At 38.3% G+C, this 15,000-nt stretch overlaps 1 protein-coding gene across 3 annotated transcripts in view; it reads right to left on the bottom strand.

Annotated features, from left to right (window-relative positions):
- Positions 1-15,000, bottom strand: part of LOC138000023 (VWFA and cache domain-containing protein 1-like) — a 34,824-nt gene that overhangs the window by 708 nt on the left and 19,116 nt on the right. For 2 of the 3 annotated variants that reach the window (XM_068846138.1, XM_068846139.1), the window contains exons 18-27: positions 14,284-14,484; positions 13,705-13,764; positions 13,433-13,511; positions 12,921-13,017; positions 11,708-11,803; positions 11,105-11,255; positions 10,252-10,412; positions 9,442-9,589; positions 8,903-9,254; positions 1-1,525 (exon numbers count right to left, since the gene is read on the bottom strand). The exon at positions 1-1,525 is cut by the window's left edge and continues 708 nt beyond it. In XM_068846138.1, coding sequence (XP_068702239.1) covers positions 1,419-1,525; positions 8,903-9,254; positions 9,442-9,589; positions 10,252-10,412; positions 11,105-11,255; positions 11,708-11,803; positions 12,921-13,017; positions 13,433-13,511; positions 13,705-13,764; positions 14,284-14,484 — 1,452 coding nt within the window. In that variant the 3' untranslated portion in view covers positions 1-1,418. Of the gene's footprint in view, positions 1,526-6,215; positions 6,322-8,902; positions 9,255-9,441; positions 9,590-10,251; positions 10,413-11,104; positions 11,256-11,707; positions 11,804-12,920; positions 13,018-13,432; positions 13,512-13,704; positions 13,765-14,283; positions 14,485-15,000 lie in introns of all 3 variants that reach the window. The other variant, XM_068846137.1, reaches the window with a different exon arrangement.

Raw genomic sequence — 15,000 nt, 5'->3', positions numbered from 1 at the left:
ACGGTGTCTTCATTGTGTTTATTACGTCGTTTAGCAGGGGCAGAATGAACAGAGTGCTATTTTGTTCCAACCATAGTTAATGCTTGGAGATGGTTACGAACTCAACAAGTCCCTTTGATTCATGTTTTTGTCCGTACTTTTGGCTTTGACCCTGCACAAAACATACCTTTTTTCGAGAAGATAACCAATCAAATCCTTCGATTAAATTATGCGCAAGTAATTTGCAAAACCGTGCGAACCCAAAACAAACGACTGTGCAGGGTCACGATCCATTCAACATCGACTGCGTCAAAAATTTGTTCTCGCTTCTGAAGGTTTTAAGGTTTCATAACCAGTCCCTCGATTAACTATGTTCATACCAAAAAGAAACGGGTCTACTTCCGCATATTCTAAATGATCTCCATACGGAATATTCATCCAAAAATGGGCGAAAATATTTACCATCATAATAAATAAGCTGACTAAAAAGAGAGTAAAAGGGAAATCAAAGTGTCTAAAGGTACTATAAGGCACGCAAAAAAATCCAATAAAAATTCTCCGCTCTTTGAAAATCAAAGTTAGAAGATTTATTCGAACGAGGGAGGTTGGCATCCACTTATCCGTTTTGAATGACGATTTTGAACCCAAAGACAAAAAATATTATATAAAATGATAATTCTCACGCCGTTTAAAAAGAAATGTTAAAAGGAAATAACAATGAACAACACTGTGTTTTATGTTATTGTTTGTTATGGGCATTAAAAGCAAAAATAGTAGGTTTAAATTCCTCATAGATAAACGAAGTCGCGATAAAATAACTTAAATTTAAAATCTAACCAGATTATTTCGTTTCTATTTTTCCCCAGGCTACAGTCTTATTGTACCAATTGCACAAGGCAGATCTGGTAAAGTTTGCTCACTCCATTCACCGCCCAAAATAGCGTGACAATTTGTTCATAACTATCACCAGACAGCACTGCGAAGTGTCTCTACTCCAGCGATCATATTTGTAGGATACTTGGACATGGGTGACAGTGCAGTTTCGGCTGATCCACCGACACTTGCCGCTAAATTCTATGCATCTGAAGACAGCACAAGTAAAACAAAGTTCACTTTACGGCAAACATGTCCATTTGAAAGATTTGACGGGACACGTGATCAGTTGCAGATTATTTTCAATGAAATATCTCCTTTCAGGCAATTCCGTTGTAGGATGTGCCTCAACGAACGCGTGACCAGCAGTTCCCAATCATCCCACTACATGGTAAAGCAGCTGGGAAGGTTCTTCAAGGCTTTAGATAATTAATTACCTTATCAAAATAAGCCTAGAGGTGTGACGTGTTAGTCTGCAGTTATCCTACCGTCCCACGCACCGTAGATGCAGATGAAGATGCACCGGGCTAAGATGAAATTAATTATGTTCACTCCAGCCATAATTGTCATAAGCTTCTCTTGACCCACTCGATGGTATTAATAGAATCCCTCACTCCAACTATCACCCTCATTAAACCTAGCTGGACTGACTCCCCTTGGTGTTGGAACTCTCCTGAAAATAAAAGAATGGTAAATTAATCAATTAACAAGATATTGGTATAAATGTGATAACTAATGTTTGAATCTCAAAACTTCACGAATGTGGCTATTATGACTTGCGACCAAGACGAGAACGACACTAATGGGTCCTTTGCAGGTTAGTGATCACATGGTACAAAAACCGCCATACTGGGACGCAAATTGCCCACTGGGACATCTAAAACAAAGAAAATGTAAATTATCTTGCTTTGTTCAAGATGTCCCAGTGCGCAATTTGCGTTCCAGTGTGGCGGTTTTTGTACCATGTGATCACTAACCTGCAAAGGGCCCATTCCATTAGTCGATTGCGAAAAGCCAAATCTATTGCTTAGTTAATTGCTGAAATTCATTTAACTGTTGATTTATTTTAAATCGTCATAAATTCACACATCAGGCTCTCAAAAAAGCAAACGTTCTAAGCTAGCGCAGTTACAAGAGTTTATACAAACTGATTTCAAGCCAATACGGAAGATTCGAATAAAAAAAATACTTTCACTTTTTACGTTTACCTTCGCTCGTCAAATCATTTCGGTAAAGATGCAGTTCACCGCGGCGGTGAATTCGATTGAGGCTCAACCAGAATTCCAGGACCTTTCCCTTCACTTTAGGATGGGGCGGGTAAAGCGAAGGGAAAGGCCTGAGAATGACGTTGGGTGATTATGGCTATCACAAAACTGGTTTTGTTTTCGCAACCTCGACCCCAGGTTCTCTTTCTTCTCCTCCCTTAAGGGAGAAGAGAGAGAGCTTGGGCTCGAGGTTGTTGTTTAAGGCCGTCCTGAAATGACGGGTTACTGAGTTTATAACGAAACTATGTTTCTGCGCTGATGGAAGTCGAATTGTCACGGCGATAAGATAAAATTTGGCCGAGGTTTCCAGAAAAGGACCAATGCTCTAAAAGTCAGCCTTTTTATCTTTTCACGGATGGCAGTTGCAGCTTATCAACTCTTCTTATATTTCAAATTTCCGTCCTTTAATAATAGACATTTTTTGAAAAGGCATTGCAAGATTCTCCATTCCGATTGGAAAAGAGGTAATTCACTGCAAAAAGAAGTAACAAAACCCATCATTCTGATTGGTCAATGAGCAAAGAACTCAGAGACAGCCAATCAAATGCGTCCCCTAGAAGAAGCAAATCTTGCTTGTGTGATTGCGTGATAAGCTTGCGTTGCTTCTGCTTAACCATAGTTAATCTAGGGACTGGTTTTGAAACACTGGGAATTTCAAAAGCAGGAACAATACAGTCGCAATTAGATGTTGAACCGACCGTGACCCTGCACAATCTTTTGCTTTTGGTTCGCAAGTTAATTTCGAATAAATTAGTCGAAGCTTTTGATTGGTTATCCTGCCGAAAAAAACGAGTTTTTATCGGGTTTTGTGCAGGGTCAAGGCCAAAAAAGCGAACAAAAACATGAAACAAAGAAAGTTGTCGAGTTTCATAACCAGCCTACATATATCAACTATGGCTTAACGACCTCGATTTTTTCGTATATATCATTAATAAGTAATCATATGATGTTTTTCGAGCTGTGTGGATATTTATGCGCTTGTAATTTTACATATTGCACGAGCCTGTATTTTGTTTGTGCTCAATTATTCCAAATAAAATTGCACTCGTGAAATCGTGTGATGGCCTACACTAACAAACCTGAATGCATTCAGGTGTGTGCCAAAAAACGCACGCTTTTAAACCTTTATGCTTTTTTTTCACCAATCCCATAATGCAGTTCACTTAGGGTGGTGTTTGCCTTAAAACTCAAACCCTTTCACCAGTTTTTTTTACCAGTTTCAGCAGTTTGGGAATAAAACATTTTGTTGCAGGTTTTCCATATCATTCAAATGTGAATTCTACATAAAATGCAATTGCAATGCACAAAAAATATTAACTCCGGGAGAGTTGAATTGGGTACAACATTGACGGTTAGCCGATTTCGTCTATGGATTTTCAGTTCAATGAAGCATGATTCAGTCCCAAGAGTAATCTAAAGACCCCCCTCCCACTGAAACCGTATTGTATTTTGGGAGAGGGGAAATAGCGAATACACACGACTTCTGATGATTATCTATCTTTTTAAAAATGATGCTTTTCTGATACTTTATTAACGTGTCACTTCATAATACATATTTCGAGCAGAAAACACCAGGTTGTTGGGGCTGACGGAAGGCGATCGAACCTTCGCGATGGGAAAGGACGGGAAATGCTTAAACTTCACAGAGAGGCCGAATATATAACAAAAGTTTCCTTTATTTATTTAGTATATATCACTTTAAGCTTGGGATAAGAATACCCGAGAAAAGAATAGCATGAGGAGAAAGTGGTTATTTAATGGAATTCATTGACATGTCGATGAGCTCCTTTTAGCTAAGCGAGCTTCACGGGATAAGTGAGAAATCGTTCATCGAATAAGATACACAGACTTGAACGTCATTTTAGCGAGCAGGTGTCCCAAGCAGATGTTAAATTGTGCTTCATATAAATTCTTAATCTTAAATGGTACTCGAAATGAAAAGAATCTAATTACTTGAAAGGAAAGACCTAATGTTTAAATTGAGTGTGTTTCTTTATATATTAACTCTGAGACTGAAACTGAGGAATATAAAACGAAGTATTTTTGTTTTTCTAGTCACTTGTCATGTTTGGGCTAGATTCTTCTGGTCAAAAACCAATAAAAGGTGTTTATCTTTGAAATTTGGAGGGAATAAACCCTCTGGTTCAAAACTGAAAGCTAGTATTATAAATTAAAGTAGACATTTGGTCTTAAAAGTTTTTCAGTTTTGCCTTATAATTTGCTAATTTTGCCTGATGAGTGTGGCCCCTCTTGGCCATACGAAACAGAGCTGTAGCAAATAAAGCGATGAGTACCATTTGAAGTCTGGAACTACATCAATAAAATATATATATATATATATATATACATAAAAATGCAAGGATACTAGTAGAATATCGAGACGCACTTATCTTTTATGTCTTAGATAAACGCAAGGAATACCGAGTAAAGATTATTTCATTTTACCATATCGGAGCTTCTCTGGGAAGTTTATATTATCGCCAACGCCTTATTTAATGGAACTTAGATCACTGAATAATTCTTGCTTGAATATCATCAATTATGCAGCAGACCTTTTGTCACACGAGGCTTTTACCAACATATTCATGACTGAAAATGCAATTAGTTAAGAAAGGAAACGAGGCATTCTTAAAAAGCATTGACTAGTTAAAAGATTCACATAATTCTTAGTCATTCGACTCATTGCCTGCAGGCTCCGCGATTTTTGATAAAACCATCACCAAATTAATCTTCTGCATTTATGTCAAACAGTTGATGTACAAGAGTAGGCTCTCCCAGACTAATGATATGCCTTTCGTGTTTTGTGTGCTTCTCACTCATTTACCAAATTAAGCAAATTATGCTAAGATCGCTAAAAGAATTTTGTAAAAAACATGAAATTGATGGATAGTTTAAACATCATGAAATAAGCATTCAATGAGTGGGCAAAATAGAGTTTGTGGAGCACGGTCAGGTCGGCATCATTTTATTTTTATTTTTTTGACTATAACATATTGGTATATTTCTTTACCAAGTACTTCTTCTTTAACTTTTTTTTTCAAATGGGCTGTCAAACACTCGTAGTAGCGGACTTTGGCAGCCCGGCTAGATCAGTTTACATTATTCCTAACGTTTTTTTTCTCATTTTTTCTTACAGACCAGACGGGCGTAATTCTGAGACGCAAGGACAAAAGAAAACAAACAAAAGGCGACAACCCAAGATCGGCGAAACACTGCAACTCAGTTTTCAGTATAAGCGATCGCGATGAACAACTCAACTGACATATCAGTCATGAGGGAGAAGCCATCTTTAAACTACGAGGCGATTCCACAGGTTCTACCAATCGCAATTTTAATCTTGTTGACAAATGGAGTTGTGTTCGTTTTGTTTTGGAAAAGGAGGGGCTTACGAACTCCATCGAACTACCTCTTGCTGAGCCTGGCCATCAGTGATTTCATGACTGGATTGATAAGTATTCCTTTATTTCTCAGCTTGTCTGTTCTGATGGCTGCTCATCCAATTCCTGAGCTCTACAACGCTTCGGATGTATTTCATAAAATAATCTCATTCTCAATTGCATACCACATAACCGCTGTTACTGCAGAAAAGTATCTGGCAGTAGTCAATCCGTTTGGGCGTATGATGAGAACCAAGAAAACCGCATTAAAATTGCACTGATCATATGGTTTTGGTCTCTTTCATTGGGATCGGCACCAGCTTTTTGGTTTAACCTATGGCTTGAAGGAGAGCCATTTGCTGACCATATGCAAGCTTCATACAATATTTTTTGCCTGGTGGTCGTGTTTCTTGTACCTTTTATATTTATCCTATACGCCTACTGCATTATGTTCAGAGCCATAGCTTCTAGGCCGGGTTTCCAAGCAAGAAAAGCAAGAAAAGCAAGCAAGCAAGAAAAGGATACTACAGCATTCAATAAGGCCTCCAACGAAACGAAATGCCTGATTATTCTGATGTCCATGGCTATAGCGTTCGCTATTTGTTGGTTACCTTGGTTTTTGTTGAGGTTATTGTATTCGCTCATTAACATTGAATGGCTGCAAGAAGAGGTCGTTGATCCTTTGAAACCAATGGCTCACATTTTCGTTATTGTAAGATACCTGAGCTCTGCCATCAATCCCTTGTTGTACACCTTCTTTAAACAAGACTTCTGGGGCGCCTTTCGTATCGTCGTTTTGAAAAAGGACCCCAAAATGCTCTCTAAATCTATAAGAATGGGGACAAAGAAAACCCGAGCCTCAGCATCGCAGATGAGCACTCTGCTTCTGGAAGATAATACGAGAAAAGATAGCTCAAGTGTTTAATAAGGCTACAATGAGAACAGTTTCTGTGCTAATGAAGACATCTCTCTCAGCAAACTATTTCAAACAGGATAAAAAGCCTGTTAAAAAAATAATAATAATAAATCAGTACTTTGAAACAGATAAAATGAATCTCAAAGCCAAGAAGAACGATGTAAAATTGCTAGTACTACATGACCAAAGCTACCCTGCGAGTAGTTGGTTTCTCCTACGCTTCCCGAGAGAGAAACCACTGCAAGCAACCGTTACTTACTTTGAGTGAGCGCCGTCCAGCGCCAAGGACGAGTAAATTAAAATTGAGTCGGTAATACTAGTAAATAAACTTCTTTTGGCGCTTGCTTATGCGTTCAGCCACTCAACTGCTGCGAATTGAGTGCCTATACAGAAAATGGGTTCAGAATTTCTGACCCCTGATAATTCAGAGCATCTGTCCTTTATTGAGTGCCTATACAGAAAATGGGTTCAGAATTTCTGACCCCTGACGATTCAGAGCAACTGTCCTTTATTGAGTGCCTGTACAGAAATGGGTTCAGAATTTCTGACCCCTGATAGTTCAGAGCAACTCTCCTTTATTGAGTGCCTGTAAAGAAATGGGTTCAGAATTTCTGACCCATGACGATTCAGAGCAACTGTCCCTTATAGTGCCTGTACAGAAATGGGTTCAGAATTTCTGACCCATGACGATTCAGAGCAACTGTCCTTTATTGAGTGCCTGTACAGAAATGGGTTCAGAATTTCTGACCCCTGATAGTTCAGAGCAACTCTCCTTTATTGAGTGCCTGTAAAGAAATGGGTTCAGAATTTCTTACCCATGACGATTCAGAGCAACTGTCCCTTATAGTGCCTCTACAGAAATGGGTTCAGAATTTCTGACCCCTGACAATTCAGAGCAGCTGTCCCTTATAGTGCCTGTAAAGAAATGGGTTCAGAATTTCTGAACCCTGATGATTCAGAGCAACTGTCCCTTATAGTGCCTCTACAGAAATGGGTTCAGAATTTCTGACCCCTGACGATTCAGAGCAGCTGTCCCTTATAGTGCCTGTAAAGAAATGGGTTCAGAATTTCTGAACCCTGATGATTCAGAGCAACTGTCCCTTATAGTGCCTCTACAGAAATGGGTTCAGAATTTCTGACCCCTGACGATTCAGAGCAGCTGTCCCTAATAGTGCCTGTAAAGAAATGAGTTCAGAATTTCTGAACCCTGATGATTCAGAGCAACTGTCCCTTATAGTGCCTCTACAGAAATGGGTTCAGAATTTCTGACCCCTGACGATTCAGAGCAGCTGTCCCTTATAGTGCCTGTAAAGAAATGGGTTCAGAATTTCTGAACCCTGATGATTCAGAGCAACTGTCCCTTATAGTGCCTCTACAGAAATGGGTTCAGAATTTCTGACCCCATGACGATTCAGAGCAACTGTCTCTTATAGTGCCTGTACAGAAATGGGTTCAGAATTTCTGACCCTCGATAATTCAGAGGAAAATGTCCGTTATAGTGGGTGTGAAGAAATAGGTTTCGGAGGTTCTTCCACTTCAGGTTCCCTGTATTTGTTTGATCGAATCTAGCGTAATATATTAACCAAATAAAAAATTTTGCATGTTCTTTGTTTGTAAATCCACGGAATTACAATTTTAATCCTTGCATTTTCCATTATTCCGAGGAATGGCATAAATTTTCGGCGCTTTTTTTAGTTATACACAGATTTTATCTAAATAGTAATACCACATTTTAGTTTGGAACGCGTTTTAAACATTTTGTTATAATAACGAGAGATAAAAAATTCTGCATATATACAATTTCTGAAACAATGGAATGACAGGTAAAAAGCTAAAAAGCTAAGTATTTACATACGAACAATAAAAATAACAGAATGCGAAAATGAAGTGTAAACATTTCAAAAATCAAGGGTCCTGAGGAAGCGCTCGAACAAGTTCGATTGTTTGATTTTTGAAATGTTTTTTATTCGGGACCTTAAGCCAAAATTAAACAAACAAAGTGATTCCATCCGCGCAAAGCTGTTTACTTAACACTTGTAATAGTTTTCATTCTCTTCACCTCTTATTTACACTTCACTTTCGCGTTCTGTTATTTTTATTGTTCGTATGTAAATACTTAGCTTTTTAGCTTTTTACCTTTCATTCCATTGTTTCAGAAATTGTATATATGCGGGATTTTTTATCCATGAAGTTGAACTTGAAAATGACCGCGGAGCGGTCGAAACGTTCTTATTTTTTATCGCTCGTTTTTATAACAAAATGTACTTCAATCTGTTATTTATAAATAATCACAGGACAACTTTAGTGACATTTGAGAAATAACACAAAATATAGGGGGAAAGTACTTACATAATATTTTTACACTCCGCGCCCCATAGTATGCTAAACTGATTCAATCTAACACAGAACACATATTCGGAACCTACTGAAATTAGTAGGAGAAAGTAAACGTGAGAAACGTTTTGAAACGTGCTAAAGAGAATTCACTTAACCTGTTTCACATGTTGTGAGCGTCACAGTGCTGTCCTGATGCTGCGTACTATGAGGATTTTCCGTCAGACCTTGGGTCGTAAAACTTGACAATGTTGAGCTCACTTGACTCGTTAAGATTGTTGTACTCTCTTGAGAAGGTTTAGCATAGTATGGGCGGCACAAGGAATCGAACGTGCTTGTCGCTGACATGTTTAAAGCAGTGGTTTTGTTCACCGCGTCTCTTTCAGTGCCAAAGGGAACTTGAAAAAAGATAAGTCGTAATTTCACAGCTTTTTCAAGCTTTTCTTTGAATGGCTGCAATGGATACAAGTCTGCTTGGCCTTCGTTGCTCAGCACGAATCTAATTGATGTCTAGACAAAAAACGTATATAAGCAGTTACATATTTGGACTCTCTTATTGGATAACTAGTTTCAAGGGAACTTTTAGTATATTGACTTATTGATTCTTCATTCTTGAAATGGGAACATCTTTACTATGGTTCTTTTTATTTATTAGACAACAAATCTTACTTCGTTTCTTTTTTTAACAAAGCGTTACCTTGTTGACGCTGAAGTGACGGATTAAGGTAACAAGTGACTTCCGCAAAAGTCTCACAAGAATTGACTGCAGTTCAGATTTAACACGGCTATGTATTTCTCGGGATATCAGTGGGAAGATGCTGTCCATGGTAAGGGTAATGACCAGACTATGGAAGAACAAATACTTGCTTCATCATGAAGGAAAGAATTTGATTAACAATAAATCATTAACCCTCATCGGTGAGATATGTTTACCTTAACAGTTTATGCTTAAAACTCTTTCTCTTCTCAACCTCTTTGTTGTGTTCGTTCTCTAACTTTTGTAAGAAACGTAGTCCTTAGGGTGACAGGGCAAAACGTAAAAAAATTGTTGATCCAAAAAAATTACCGATTCAGTGCAATCAGTATTTAAAAGGAAATATTTCAACGTTATCACAACGTCTTCACCACGCAATCAAGTGTTTGATTGAACGTGATTGTACACCATATGACCATTTCAGTGTGCTGTAAACACGAGGTAGGTCCAGGCTCCCATTCAAGTCCTAAATAATTCCTTGATCATTTGTCCTTGTGGTCCTCTGATGTTATACTCCGACGTTAGGTTTAGGGTTTTATATGCTATGGATTCATCAAAATATGTGATACAATAAGTACAGAAAAATAAAGGCGGAAAACGTATTTTAAACAGGTTATAAGGAAGGAGTCTTATTACGTTAACATTATGCATTTATCTAACGACCTTACTTTAAGAGTTCACGCCACGAAGGAAGTGTCTATTTGGTGATAAGAAAAAGATATAAAACTGTTTAGTTCTTCATTGGGCACTTACTCAGTAAATTGTTTTGGATTCTTTGCAACGAAGATGTCTGGTAGGTCCATGGCTGGTCCAAAGGCAATTTCACCTTGATTAACTGCAAGGCGAATATTTCTTTTTGTTGTATCGAGATCACTACTCGTGGTGGTTGCTTGCACTTTAAAAGCGATCGCCCTCTGTTATATTGGACATAAATACATCACATCAATGAAATAAAAATTAATCTGTCTATTGTTTGGTCCAAAGATACCAAAAAAATAAGAAAGAATTGTTTATTGGAAGGAACGCCGAGCATATCAGTGACATATCGATAGGCCACCATCAATGAATTAATCATTCATAAAATCTAAGACGGTAGCAGATGGCTTCGGGAGACAAATCCAACACGAGCCTGGATTCCACGATCAAGGTTTAAATTTCACATAAGGGCTCTTATTGTAAACTTGGAGGCTTTACGCGACGTTTCTAACCACAAAGGTTCCCTCCCTAAAAAAAAATGCAACAATAATAATAATTATTACAATAGCGATAACAATTAGATTGGCAACAAATTATAGTTAGCAAAGTGTTTGATTGGACAAATAAATGCTAGGTTATGCTGTCCGATGGCATATTTAGGGTTAACCCTAAATCTTAACCCATAACGCTTAATTCTCATAATGTTCACATACACGAAGGTCGTTATTTCCCTTGAACAATACTGACGTTACCAATCCTGCACCAATTTGTTGCACCTCTGCAGGGATGATCTACCTCACTGGAGAACACCATTGCCTCAAGAATCGGAACGTTCATTCAACATTATGGCAAGTGAATCTTCTTTGTACACCCGTCAAGTCAATTTTAAGTTCTTTAACTTTTTCCGTACCTTTGTTAACTTTAAAATTTGTAGGCTCTGTGAAGTCAACGTAGGAACAAATTTTCTCAGCGTTTTAGTGAAGAGGACCTTGACGCTGACCTGCTGAACAGCAGATAGATTCACCAAGTCGTTGCAAGGAAACAAAACAACCATGGACAAACTGGAAAAATGCACTAGAAATTAGTTTTTCAAAGAGAAATTGTCGAGACGCTGTTACATCACGCATTATTTGCCTGGGAGGTTCTTTGGTTGGGTCAAGGATGAATGATGAGATTGTTGGATGAAGATTGATTGATTGGGTGGTTGGTTGATTGATGGATCCATCGATCGATTGATCGATTGATTGATTGATTGATTGATTGATTGATTGATTGATTGATTGATTGATTGATCGATCGATCCATCAATCCATCGGTCGATCAATCGATCCATATCATCCAACATACGTTCCCAAACATACGTTCTTTGTCTTGCGTCATCTGCATCACTCTTCTGGGGACGTTCAGAAGGACCACTGAATTCAAAATACCCTGATGAGGAAACTTGCGATAGCAAAGGATATAAGAAACTAGCCTTTTCCAAAACTACAAATTACGTTAAAGACCTTGTTACCTTTCATTTGTTCTGCACTCTGAATTGCATAATGGGTTTGCAGGGAAAGTACACCAGTGACAGTCTATTGATTTCTCACATTCAATCCTATTTGAGCTATAAAAAAAATGAAATATGAAACATAATATCTGCCCAGGTATGAAGGCACAATTCAACAAAATCATCGCGATCGTGATCATAATCATCATTGGTTTTTTCTCTTTTTTAAAAATTTCATATCGCTTCCTTAAGAAGAAATACAAACAAACCTAATACTACAAAGAGTGACTCTGTGCTATTTATAAAAGAGAGGAGAAGCCCCTGAAGCCAATCAAATGGGAAAATGGTAAGTTTGCCGATATCTAAAACTTGACTGGACCATCATATATAAATCACTCGAGCGGCCCGCTTTTCTGAGGCAGTCAAGACCGAGGGAGGGTTGGGAAGAGGCATTATTTGAAAACATCTCAGTCTGAACGCGTTGGTTACAGAAAAGGGCGCAGTCCCTTCTTTCTCTCCTATTCCAAAGCCTCGCTCGGTCTTTTCAGCGGAGCTCCGCGCGCGCGGAGCACCATTGTTAAGAAAATATGGTAACCCATCGATGCGAAAAATCTTGGTTTTATAACCATGACGTCATCAACCGTCCGTACATACGTACGCGTACATGTACGTCCATACGTCCACCCATCCATGTATGCCAATGTGACCAGTATCATGCTATTGTAGTTTACAGCCTACATCTTTGATATAGACCCTATGCAAAAATGGCTGCCTTTAAATTATTCTTTTGTTCATATTCAAAATAGCCCAACTAACCTCGTTCGGGATAACAAATTCTTTAGAATTTTTGTCTCAAAAACGAGGTTAGTTGGGCTATTTTGAATATGAACAAAAGAATAATTTAAAGGCTGCCATTTTTGCATAGGGTCTATTGGACATCCATATTTTGATTAATTGACACCTTTAAAAACAAGGTATCTGCTGACCAGTATCACGTGACCATATCGCGGTTAGCCAACCGGTTTGGCTCCGGCCAGTTGGGATTCTTAACAGTTGTTGTTCTATTCCGTCGTTTCGTTGTGTTTCATTGGCCCTTAAAAGCCCCTATGGGGAGCGGTCAAATAAGTATATATATTATGTACAAACACGACTACCTCAGGAAAGCGAAGCCGCTCGACTGATCTATGAAGGGACTGCTCGCAATCTATTTTTTACCTTCACAGATCATACTCACATCTTAAGACAGGCACGAGCACATCTCCGAACAGAGACAAGAGCAGTTTGAAAAACAGCCTGATCCTTTTCTGTGTCATACAAGGGAGGAGGTGGCACTACAGTGCAATACAATCATTTAGATGAGTATTAGATACAAGATGTTTTCAGATGATGCCAGGCCCAGTAGAAACCCTAAACAAAATAAAATGCTCAGTGGTTTGCTAATATGTTGCTTTGATCGTGCCTTACATATCTCTAAACGCTGTCTTTAAACGTGACTGTGAGAAAAGAATAAAGAAACGGTGGTGATGGGAAGAAGACAGAAGCTTATTTTATGAATTGCACGCAATTTTAACTAACACTTAGACTGCTGCGCACGAGAACGAACATTTATGTAACAAAGCCTTAAGGAGACAAAATCATGTACTTAACCTCCAGTCTCCAGATAACGCCAATGGCAAACCAGAAACGTTTAGTGAAACTAACGAATTTAATTATTTGTCCGAGCGAATTTCAAATTCGGTTACTTACCTGGGCAGGGTATCGATGTCAACAGTCTTGTTACGGAATTATGACACGTATCATAAGGCATGAGACACGCACAAGGACACTGAAACATTGAATGATTTGATGTCTTTCTTACCACTAAACACTTCGCAATTGACAGACATGAACTTCAAAAGATGAAGTAGTTTACTTCTTCTATTTTATTGTGCATTATTCATAATGCACTAAAAGTTGCTCCCTAACTATCATTCTGAGTGAAAATCAGAATTCAAGAATACATTTTAGTCGAGACAAACCTGGCATGATAGGCTCACATTATCCGAGCAAGCTGTGCAGAAGTTGCCACAGGAACAGCCCTAAAAGTAAATGTGAGTTTATCTAATTTTGGATGCCTTATAATCAACGTTTTTAGCTCGCAATTCTTATTTTCATTTTATTTATTTATGTGCTCATTTATTCATTTATTTATTTATTTATTCATTTATTTATTTATGTGCTTATTTATTCATTCATTTATTTATTTATTTATTTATTTATTTCCAGGGCTACAATCGGTGGCAAAAGAAGTTGGAATGATCACACTTGGATGGGCCTGAAAACCTGTCAGACATTAACTAAGCATAACTGTCAAAATTCCACTGAAAGCTTCAAAATAGAAATACCCCATTCCCTCAGTCAATGTTGAAATGGACTAGGAAATGTCTGTTCACGATTAACAACTTGGCAACTCGGCAACTCAACGCCTCGAGTTTGTATGACGCAACATGGCGAAGGTTACTCAAACCAGACTCTAAGATACCCAACACAAAGATATTAAGTACTTCTCTTCAGCCAATTGTAGTTTACTTAGTTAGCTGCGTGTAGGTGTCACTAACCTCTTGCGGCATGAGTGAACTTTCTGAACACTGGTGTATACTCCGAGACGGTATTCCCAACAAAAACAGTGACGTGCCCGGAACTACATTCATTCTGAATTGACGGCAAGGAGAGCCACTGTTTGAAGATTCGTTAGTGAAATCTAGTACCTCGTAAAACATTTGAACTGTGTGTTGTAGGTAGTTATTGCACCAGGAAACCTGAAATAAAAAATCACTCATCAAACAATTATTTTCATTTTTTGACAGAACGTTGGTTGCACCAATTACGTTTGAAACAAATTTGTACGAAAGATGAACAACGATGCGAAACGTGGTCAGTAGATATGTTCTTTCTATCACAGTTTATTTACGGAAGGACTGGGTTAGACCACACCTGTAACAGGAAGGCTAGTTGCTCACGTTTCAACCTCGTACTCAGACTCCTCCGGCCTTTTGGTCAGCGGGCGAGCATCCGGAGAGACTCTGGGATAATGGACTTTTTTTTAATTGGTCGCTTGCATGACAATTGCAGTTCGACAGGAAGTCGGTAAGTAATACGGATACCCCAGAATTTGGAGGGAGATTCAAAATCTAAAACTAGTTACAGTGCTGTTTGTTTGCTTTTTTACCTCAGAAATATATATAAATCACAAAAATAATAAAATGAAGGAGTTTGAATTATGTCTAATACCGCACGGGAATTTTCCCACTCTGCTAAAAACTGATTACTGTTGC

Source organism: Montipora foliosa, chromosome 4, assembly GCF_036669935.1.
Source record: "Montipora foliosa isolate CH-2021 chromosome 4, ASM3666993v2, whole genome shotgun sequence".
Lineage (NCBI taxonomy): Eukaryota > Metazoa > Cnidaria > Anthozoa > Scleractinia > Acroporidae > Montipora > Montipora foliosa.
This window is presented reverse-complemented; position numbering and strand designations above follow the sequence as displayed.